At 43.2% G+C, this 11,220-nt stretch overlaps 1 protein-coding gene across 2 annotated transcripts; it reads left to right on the top strand.

Moving 5' to 3' along the window:
* The first annotated feature begins 2,946 nt into the window (after window positions 1–2,946).
* On the top strand, window positions 2,947–10,907 carry asb4 (ankyrin repeat and SOCS box containing 4). Of its 2 annotated transcripts, none has more exons than XM_061983370.2 (7): window positions 2,947–3,038; window positions 3,130–3,336; window positions 3,430–3,729; window positions 9,340–9,582; window positions 9,649–9,896; window positions 9,957–10,070; window positions 10,132–10,907. In XM_061983370.2, the coding sequence occupies exons 2-7, from the start codon at window positions 3,159–3,161 to the stop codon at window positions 10,318–10,320; spliced, it is 1,272 nt and encodes a 423-aa protein (XP_061839354.2). In that variant the 5' UTR covers window positions 2,947–3,038; window positions 3,130–3,158; the 3' UTR covers window positions 10,321–10,907. The 2 variants fall into 2 exon arrangements, with proteins under 2 accessions (XP_061839354.2, XP_061839353.2); XM_061983369.2 differs by having other exon boundaries at window positions 2,950–3,038; window positions 3,106–3,336.
* The last annotated feature ends 313 nt before the right edge of the window (window positions 10,908–11,220 follow it).

The following is an 11,220-nucleotide window of genomic DNA, read 5'->3' on the forward strand; positions in this document are numbered from 1 at the left end:
TATTATAAAGGCTCTGAATATTAATGTACAAGTCATTATTTAGCTTTTGGTTTAAAAAAATACATTTTCAAAATAAAAAAATAAAAAACTTCTCACATTGTTACTATAGAGTATTGTGTGTAGTTTGCAAATCATTTTGGAAAAAAGCTGTACCATAAAATGTGGAAAAAGTGAAGCGCTGCGAATACTTTCTGGATGCACTGTATATATAAAAATAGTTTGACAATAATGTGTTACATTTTTTCTTTGTTGTTCAGTAAACACTGGAATGAAAAGATTACAAGTAGGATTGTTCCATTTGGGATGTTCACTGCTCTCTACGGAGCAGTTTTGCGTAGGTAGATTGAATGCAACATTTCATCTCGCAGAAATGTAATCTCAGTAACGTCATTGGTATGGTGGTTATGGAATAAATACAATCATAATCATGTTTTAAAGATGTCTATCGTTAATGACCGCAAACATATTTTAACATGTCCTGTCCAGCCACTCAGACAAATGTGAATTAGTGAATTATATTTATATAGCGCTTTTCTCTAGTGACTCAAAGCGCTTTACATAGTGAAACCCAATATCTAAGTTACATTTAAACTAGTGTGGGTGGTACTGGGAGAAGGTGGGTAAAGTGTTTTGCCCAAGGACACAACAGCAGTGACTAGGATGGCGGAGGCGGGAATCGAACCTGGAACCCTCAAGTTGCTGGCACGGCCACTCTACCAACCGAGCTATGCCTCCCCTCATAGTTCATAGATCATCTACATATTGTGGATGTAGATGATCTATATCTGCTGTACACATTTATTTACTTTACAAAAGAGAAGTGTGGGATAGTTCTCTTGTTGCCTTATTTGTATTTGACTTAATTCAATGGATTTATATTCATGTTTGGCGCAGCCGGACCGGAGCAGGAGGGGAAAGAAAAAATAGAACACGGAAGGCAGAAGGGGAAATTGCGGGGACAAGAGGAGGATAAGACAGAGAGACAACAACAACAATAACAACAACAACAACAGAACAGCATCAGCAAATAGGATATGTACAAATATCATACCAAAAATAATATCAAAGAAGGAGTTAGTGAAATAAATATGAATAACACAGAAATGACAATGAACATTATTACACTACAAATGGAGCAATACAAAAACCAATAAAAACAACACTATTGATAATAATAATTACCTCTATTGTTTCAAATGCAACAATACATATATGTAATGATAACTTGAATTACAAAAGAAAGCAGATAAAAGGGCAGGTTAGTATATTAAACTTTTTGATTTTTATGGTTAAATAGGTGCTGTGAAGCTTTAGCAGTGCCATTTTAATAGTACTCTGATACATACATCCCTAGTAGAACTTGCTGTGGTTTAATAGGAGTGGACTAGGAGAGGCAGTGCTGCTGCATCACCCCTAGAGGTCACCAAGCTACAGAGTTTCACTGGAACTGGACTAAAACACTGGAAATGCAAATACTGTAAATGTCACCTCAGCTCCTTAATGGAGACTTTTACAGAGGACATTTGTAAATGTAATTTGCAGTATTTTTTTTTTTTTTTTTTTTTTACACATTTACAGCTTGACCTATTTTAGTACTCTCTGTAAGTAAAGTTTAGAAGATTTGTTTTAATCATCATTCAAGCACACCCCCCCCACCACAAATGCTGCAAAAGTACAATATTGAGGAAGGCAGCCACTGCAGAGGATGTGTATGGTGGAAGCAACGTTTACACCGCTGTGGGAGAAAGGTGGATGAAGTGTTATGCCCAAGGACACAACGGCAGTGAGGAGGATGGCCAAAGCTGGATTCCAACCAGGAACCATCAGGTCTCTGGTCATTCTTACAGCCAGACTTGTGTGTTTACTTCCGTACCAGACGGTTTCGGCTACAACTGTTGCCTTCCTCAGAGGTTGTCACGTGATGTCATATGTGATCAAGTCCCCAAAAGCATCAACAGATATGAGGTTGTCACGTGATGTCATATGTGATCAAGTCCCCAAAAGCATCAACAGATATGAGGTTGTCACCTGACGACCTGTGAGGAAGGCAACAGTTGTAGCCAAAACCCTCAGGTACGAAAGTAAACACACAGGTCTGGCTGTAAGAATAACAAATTGCATACTTTTTTGAAGACCTAACAAACCTCTTTGGATTAGGTTTCTATTCAGCCGCCCCAATGTCATTATTCAAAAAAGAAACGGTGTAATTTTAGGCTGTGGTCTGCATAGCAACACAAATTAATCCAGTTCAGCGTAATTCCCGTTGTTTATACATACAAAGGAATATATTTTAATTAGGACTTTCAAAGTTAACTGAAGCGATTAATCACAAAATATTATCACATTCATCATGTATGAACGTAAATTAATCGGGCAATTCATATTGCTTTTACCGGAACCGCGAATGTTTATCTGAAAGGCTGAGCAGGTTGCTGTACGGTCAGTGAGACACTTCCAAATAAACCCAGACGGTACTTTAGATGAAAATGTACTAAAGTTTTTAACAAATAAATGACGTGCATTCAAGAAACCCTTTTAAAATATGTTTCTGTGTGACATTCTTACAATATAATGCATTTGTGTCAAAATACTGTATCAGGGTCTTTTTAAAGTTCATTTATGCATGCAAGTAGTTTACTGTGACAAATTGCGAGCAATCCAAATTCACAAGTTTGATTATTGTGAGTTGAAAAAAAATCAAATTGTTTGACAGCACGACTTAAGATACATGATATGAAGGAACCGTGCCAAGGTTAAAAGGGGGTTAGGAAATAAACGTACAATAATCCCATCAAAATCTATTGGAAAATACGTAGTAACACATTCAAATCATGGTTTTCAGCATGTGGCCCTTCAGACTTACTGACCTAAATTCAGACATAGCTCCAGTTCTGCAGTCCCTCCCCTTCTATTTATATTTCACTCCACTTCCATTTTCCTCCCCTGTCACTTGTTGCCCTTCTTTTTTGGTTGTTTTACTCCGTACGGTCCTCAAAATAGTGGCTGATGGCTTGGACTTTGCCAATATTCCAATGCGGGTAATGTCTGAATCTTTCACCTTCATTCTTTGCGTGTTCATTTTCAATCTTCTCCATGTGTGTGAAGATTATTGACCGAGTTCGAATGTAGGCCGAAGGCCATCTTGTCAAGAGGTGTTCATGGAGGACTTGAGCGCGGGACAAGTGGCTGTCAAGCAGCTGAAGCAGCAGTACCTAGAAGCCTTGCAGGCTAACGATGCCCAGGAGGTCCTCCGGATTCTGCACACCAGCAAGATGGACATAGACACGGTGCTGGAGGTGGAGGACCCCAGCATGGTCCTGGCTTCTTACAAACAAGGTTAGGCAATTTGGACTCATATCTGTTGTTTGTTCACTAGATGGTGCTCAGGCTCCAGAAATCAGACTGTCCTGTGTGTCTAATGTGCAACAGGGTATTGGCTACCAGGCTACAAACTAGAAAGTTCCTGGGCCATGGGTCTTCATGTTTGTGTGATGTACAACGCTGTGGAAACTGCGCTGGTGCTCCTTCAGGAAGGTGCTGCCATCAACCGCATGCCCAATGGGAAGACACCGTTGCACGTGGCCTGCGAGGTCTCCAACGCCGACTGTGTGGCTCTGCTTTTGGCGCACGGTGCAAAAGTCAACAGCCTTTCACTCAGCGGACACACACCATTGCACTACTGTATCACCAAAGAGTCGGTGGATTGTGCCAAGTTGCTCATCCTTCAAGGTTAGTACACCGACTTAGGTTAGTACTGTCCAGGAGTATACCCTATGGCAGGGGTCGGCAACCCGCGGCTCCGGAGCCGCATGCGACTCTTTGATCACTCTGATGCGGCTCAGCTGCATACTTGCCGACCCCCCCGATTTTTCCTGGGAGGTTTCCGGGTTTCAGTGCCTCTCCCGGAAATCTCCCAGGCAAACATTCTCCGATTTTCACCCGGACAACAATATTGAGGGCGTGCCGTGATGGCACTGTCTTTAACGTCCTCTACAACATGTCGTCGCGTCCGCTTTTACACCATGCTATCTGAGTGCCGGCCCGGTCACATGTAGTATGCGGCCTCTGCTTCTACACGTAAGTGACTGCAAGGCATACTTGGTCAATAGCCTTACAGGTTACACTGATGGTTGTGATATAAACAACTTTAACACTCTTACTACTATGCGCCACACTGTGAACCCACACCAAACAAGACTGACAAACACATTTCGGGAGAACATCCGCACTGTAACACAACATAAACACAACAGAACAAATACCCAGAATCCCATGTATCCCTAACTCTTCCGGGCTATATTATACACCCCCGCTACCACCACCCCCTCCTCCCCCAACCTACGCACGGGGGGGGGGGGTATATAATGTAGCCCGGAAGAGTTAGGGATGCATAGGATTCTGGGTATTTGTTCTGTTGTGTTTATGTTGTGTTACGGTGCGGATGTTCTCCCGAAATGTGTTTGTCATTCTTGTTTGGTGTGGGTTCACAGTGTGGCGGATATTAGTAAGAGTGTTAAAGTTGTTTAAACAGGCACCCTCAGTGTGACCTGTATGGCTGTTGAACAAGTATGCCTTGCAATCACTTATGTGTGTCTGCAGAAGCCGCATACAACATTTGACTGGGCTGGCAAGCTGTTTGTACAGCAGACATTCGAGAGAATAGTTGCTCTGAAATTCGGTAGTCTCTCGTAAAAATTGGGAGGGTTGGCAAGTGTGATGCTGTCAAGCGGCATTCATATAAAACTCGCGGGCCGCACTAACATAAAATTTTCATATTAAGGTGAGGGCCGCGTGTCTGAGACCCCTGGTTTATACATAGCACAAAGCAAAAAAAAACTTTGTATGCGGTGTTATTTCATTTTAAATTTCAAAATAGTTTTGTGGCTCCGTTTGTTTTCTTTATTTTGTGAAACGGGTCAAAATGGCTCTTTGAGTGGTAAAGGTTGCCGACCCCTGCCCTATGGGGTTCTTGCATATTCCTTACAGCAAACAAGTCTTGGCTTTGAATATCTTTCCGTGTGGCTAGCATCTTATCATCCCCTTGCTTGTGTTAGTTTCTACGGGTAGTTTCATATTCTCAAAGGTGTCTTTAACCGACTGGTGATCATTCAAATGGAAGAGTCCAGACTACAGACGCTGAAAAGAATAGGCACTAGAAAAAGGACTCATGGTGAAAGTAAAAGGGCAGTAAACAGTCATCCTTAGATGAGTCAGCTTAGATAGGGTTCAGACTCCAGACCCTGAAAAGAATAGGCACTAGAAAATGGAAGGATGGAAGAAAAAAAAAGGGCAGAAGAGCAATCATCCTCAGTATCCAAGTTGAAGTATTCTTGAGATACTGATACCAAGATACCTCAGGTGCATGAGTACATAAAGGACAGAGTCAAAGTACTTTGAGAATGTTGTGGGCTATACAAGTGAAAGGCCATTTGCCCAAATAGATTGTACTTAACAGGGTCGTATTATGATTTAAAGACTTACTTGTGGTCTACACAATGGTGGGTCGTCAGGGCCAGCAAGGCCTTCTCTGCTGGCCTAACAACCAGAAATCATGTTCATAATTAAAGATACAATTATTTTTTTTAGATAGGCTCCAGCGCCCCCCGCAACCCTGAAGGGAATAAGCGGTAGAAAATGGATGGAGGGATGGATGGATATTTATTTTCTCTAAATAAATAAAAGTATTCATATTCTCTTCATGTCATATCCTTCCAGCGCTGTTGTTTTTAGGTTAGAGTTTTTATCCAATCAGAATTCAGCTAGCTTATGTTGCCTGTACGAAATCTGCGCGGGGCCTTCAGAATCAACAATGCAGGCGTCTATGCACTGTAAGTGAACAGACACATATAGTTGATAGACAGTTGCGATAGCCAATCAGATCACGAGTTGTTGTCAGTAAGGCATTCTAGCTGGCCTAAGGTTGAGCGTGACATTTACGCGTCCTGTGATTGGATACTCAGCGCGACCGTTAGCGGATGAATTTGAGAATGCAGAGGTGATAGACAGTTGCGATAGCCAATCAGATCACAAGTTGTTGACAGTAGCCTATCTAGGTAGACTGATGTTGACGAGACTGTGATTGGATACGCACTTGTCATTCCAAAGTGAGTACCCAATCACAAGTTGGAACTTAGCAGGAAGCAGGAAGTGTTGACCCACAAAGAAAGTGAACAAAACGTTGATTAGGTGGCAGATACTGTATATATTGTGATGTTATGAGCTAATGTAACATAAGAACTCCATTACCCAGCATGCCACAGTAGTGGAGAGCATGCGTAGTAGCCTCGTTTAGGTTGTTGAATGTTTAACTTTAAGAACTCAGCCAACACGCCTCGTCTGCATCTTTTATGATTAGACAAGACAACACATATAAATATATGTAAGGCCATTTTCAAGAAGGATATTTAAAGAGAAACTACATCTTGTTAGACTTCCTTTTTATTGTCATTCAAATTTGCACTTTACAGTACAGATAAGAACGAAATTTCGTTACATAAGCTCATGGTAGTGCAGGATAAAAAAGCAATAAGGTGCATGTATAAATAAATAAATAGGTTACTGTACAGATACACATATTGCACATTTTCACATGCATCCACGTTTTTGTATGTATGTTATATTGTCTTTTTTATTCCAGTGAGTTAATCCATTTTGGGGGGAGTTGAGGGGATAATTATGATGCGTTCAAGAGTCTTACGGCCTGAGGGAAGAAGCTGTTACAGAACCTGGAGGTTCTGCTTCGGAGGCTGCGGAACCTCTTTTTAGAGTCCAGCAGTGAAAACAGGCCTTGGTGGGGGTGGAAGGAGTCTTTGCAGATTTTCTGAGCTCCAGGTCAGGCAGCGGCTTTTTGCGATCTCCTGGATAGGAGGAAGAGGAGTCCTATGATCTTTTCCGCCGTCCTCACCACTCTCTGGAGAGACTTCCAGTCTGAGGCATTGCAGGCTCCAGTCCAGCAGACAGAGATGCTGTTGGTCAACAGGCTCTCTATAGTGCCTCTGTAGAATGTGGTGAGAATGGGGGGAGGGAGCTGTGCTCTTTTCATCCGGCGCAAAAAGTGTGTGCGCTGCTGAGCTCTTTTTACAAGAGCTCCAGTGTGTAGGGACCAGGTTATATTGTCAGTTATCTGCACCCCCAGGAACTTGGTGCTGCTTACTATCTCCACCGCTTTGCCGTTGATGTAGAGTGGAGCGTGGCTGGACTGGTGCTTCCTGAAGTCAATGATGATCTCCTTGGTCTTGTCGACATTCAGGACCAGGTTGTTGGTTCTGCACCAGTCAACCAGATGTTTCACTTCTTCCCTGTAGTCCATGTCGTTGTTATCACGGATGAGGCCCACTACTGTCGTGTCGTCCGCATATTTCACAATGTGGTTAGTAGTGGACCTGGCGCAGCAGTCATGGGTCATCAACGTGAACAGCAGCGGACTCAGGACGCAGCTCAGGGAGATGGCACTGGAGGTGTTGTTGCCCACTCTCACAGATTGGGGTCTGTCTGTGAGGAAGTCAAGCAGCCAGTTGCATAGGGGGGTACTGAATCCAAGAGGGGCCAGTTTGCTCACCAAGTGCTGCGGGATGATGGTGTTGAATGCTGAGCTGAAGTCCAGAAACAACATCCGCACGTGTGTGTCCTTTCCTTCCAGATGTTCTAAGCTCGGGTGGAGTGCAGAGGAGATGGCGTCCTCTGTGGAGCGGTTAGGGCGATAAGCAAACTGGTATGGGTCGAGTGTGGGGGGAAGTCTGGAGACAATATATTCCTTTACCAGCCTCTCGAAGCACTTCATTATGATGGGGGTGAGTGCAACGGGGTGGTAATCATTGAGGGAGGAGATTGTGGGTTTTTTAGGCACTGGAATGAAGCATGATGGTACCACAGCCTGGGTCAGCAAGATGTTGAAGATGTCTGTGAGAACCCCAGCCAGCTGGTCTACACATCCCTTAAGCACCTTGCCCGGAATGTCATCAGGTCCTGGTGCTTCACTCTCCTCAGGTTTTTCCGGACATCCGCTATGTCCAGGTTGAGCGGCTGCTCATCAGGGCGAGGGATGGATTTTCTCCCCGGAGTGGTGTTAAGTGCCTCAAACCTCGCAAAGTAGTTGTTAAGGTCATTTAGGAAGCTGATACTGTTGTCACAGGGACAGGGGGCAGCTTTATAGTCCGTGATGACCTGTATGCCCTGCCACATTCGTCTAGTGTTTGTGGGGTTCTCGAAGAAGTCCTGCACTTTCTGACTGTGAGCACGCTTTGCAACCTTAATGGCACGGTTCAGGTTAGCTCTGGCTGTTTTTAATGCCACCATGTCGCCAGACTTAAAAGCCTTGTTCCGAGCCTTCAGCATTGCACGTAGCTTGTGAGACGATATCGGCGATGAAATGGGGAAATGCCCGCCATTTCTACTCGAATCAGCCGACTACGAGCGGTACCACTGGCTTATACGGCGTCGAATGGGTGCTACAAATTGTGAGTTCAAATATTTTATTTCTTTATTTTTTCACGTTTAATATGTTTTTTACAATTTCAATTTTGACAGTACCACATACGATATGTTTTAATTGCTGATGTGGGTTTATTGATTTTTAAATGCGCCAGAAAATAATCCCTTTTGTACACTGTTGAGGTGTTTCAATAGGTGTGTAAATGTGTTTCTGTATAGAATTTCTCCAGCAATGGTCATGTGGTGACATAAATGATGGTATTTTGAGAGGTAATCATTGAAGTCGGACAGCACTGAAGGCCTAGGTGGGAAACGCACGGCCTACCACTGTGTCTACATAACATGTAATGCTGGTTCCTTGGTCAAAATGTTGCATAGATGATGTTTTACAGACCATCTTCAAGACGCTTTCAGACCCTCTCTTTTCGTGGGCGCTCTTATTTACGTGCCTCCACTCTTCTCCCTGTAGATTTTGTCTTCCAAATCAAGTCTACTGACAGATACAAGTTAAAAGTGTACACTACTTTGTGTTAGAAATGGCAACAGCGGAGGATGCATGTGTATGTACAAGCCAGTCTGCCCCACAACAGGAGGATAGACAAAAAAAAATGAATTTATTGAGTACAGCGTGGACTCGCACAAAGCTCTTCCTAATTCCTACCATATATGGAGATATCCGCTGACATCACAACTGGGAAAAGTGCCACAATTTGGGCAAATTCCAAACAGCTTGTTTGAAGGAAGTATGAAGGAAGGCAAGAGTATTTTATGAATATCTCCGCCATGCTTCCATTTAAGATTTTTGAGACTTATGCTGATCCCAAATACACAAAAACAGTTAACAATAGATGAGGAAAGTAAGTTTTGCATAATGTGTCCCCTTCAACTGAAAATATTTGTGTCATGAAGGTGCCAAAGTTACCACCCCCAGCCACAACAATGAAGAAGACACACCCTTGCACACCGCAGCCAGATTTGGAGTCCCAGAGCTGGTGGCCCTTTATTTAGCCCACGGAGCATCAGTGGATGGACTCAACTCTTTGCAAGAGAGCGCCCTGATGACTGCCGCCTTTTGGTCCTTTGACCCCAAAGAACAAACCTACAGCCAAGATCACCATCTTGTCTGCCGCCTTCTGTTGGACCAGAAAGCAGGTCTGGATCGAGCTCCCCTCCTAATCGCCGTGGGACTGAGGCTTATTTTAATGTGTTTTCCTGCAGATGTCAACCTTCAAGAGGAAGACCATAAAACTGCTCTTCACAAGGCAGCCTGGAACTGTGATCATATTCTGATGCAGATGTTTCTCGAGGCCGGAGCGGATACACGAGCGATGGACATCAACGGCTGCTCTCCCATTCAGTATCTCATCAAAGTAACTGATGTAAGGCACACAGCCCTACCAGAAATCTGCTATCAGCTGCTGCTAAACTACAATGCAGCTAGGATCTATCCACCACAGTTCCACAAGGTACGGGGACCATGATGGTGTGGAATGGAAAGCACTTCTTAGGTTGTGTGTTCTTCTCAGGTGTTGCAATCCTGCCACGACTACCCCAAAGTTGTGGAGATCATGGTGAACTCTTATGGACGTCTGAAGCCCACAAGGAAGTGGAGAGAAGCCATTCCTGATGACTGCTATAAGGCAAGTGCGAGTGAAGATTTTTACAGACCCTTTTAATCATGTTTTCTCTCTTCTATCGCAGAGGCATAAGGAATTCTACGACTCTTTGTACAACGTTTGCACAAACAGTCCTCGCAGCTTGCTGCACCTCACCAGATGTACCATAAGAGGCAGAATGAGTAGCTCCTGCGAAAGAGGGGTAGCCAGTCTCCCTTTGCCATTCAGCATTAAGAACTATTTGTTGTTGAAACCTGAGGGGATACTGTACTGATTCCTCTACGTGAAATCAGTTGGACAAGAAGGGTTTCAAGAGAGAACATTAAATACCGGCTGAGAGGATGACAAACATTTCACTTACAGGTTATCTTTTTACCTTCATTGACGTTTTGTTGTGGAGCCTAAAGTTCTTCTGCTCCATTGCATACCCGGCAACCAGCCTTAATACAACTCAAGTACAAACACTTGACAAGTTCCTTCTCAATAAATGTTTGGTTTTCTAATGGACTGCACTCACGTTGACAAACTGATCTATTTCCTACACTCTAAAGAATCATTAGAAAACTTGAGAAAGTGTCAAGATATTTAAGTAGGACTTCTGCAATTTACCCATGTGGTGAGTCAGTGCGCAGTCCAATTTATCCTGGGTTGATAATAGCAGTGATTGTATAGTTGGGAATTGTGAAGAGACTTACTGGGAAGAATGCTTACAAAGCTCTGGTTGACACCAAACAGGTAAAGGACTTTACATATGTAGGTTCTGTTAAAATACATGGAAAATGATTTGCAAATGAGAACACACAATCTTCTATTTTTATAAAATGTATCAAGTATTTGTTATGTTGTAAAAATCCCCCCCAAAATGAGGTACACTTTGTTCCAAATAAAAACGTATCTGTTTTAAACAAATGCTGTAAGGTGTGATTACAATGGTTGGCATGACCAATTAAGACTTAATGTTGGGCCCTAGTGCCAAAATACACGAATGGGACACTTGCCAAGCTAAACCAAAACAGATTAAGGGGTATAGGTTGTATTCCCCTGACGTCACGCCTTGCTCATTAACAATGCCAGGCTCCAAGTGGTGGTCCAGTGAGCCTTAGGTGTCATAGCGTTCTGGGCAGGATTTTGCCTTTCTCCAAGAAAAATACCCTATGCTTGTGTTGGTTTTGGC

Source organism: Nerophis lumbriciformis, linkage group LG21 (assembly GCF_033978685.3).
Source record: "Nerophis lumbriciformis linkage group LG21, RoL_Nlum_v2.1, whole genome shotgun sequence".
Taxonomy (NCBI): Eukaryota; Metazoa; Chordata; class Actinopteri; order Syngnathiformes; family Syngnathidae; genus Nerophis; species Nerophis lumbriciformis.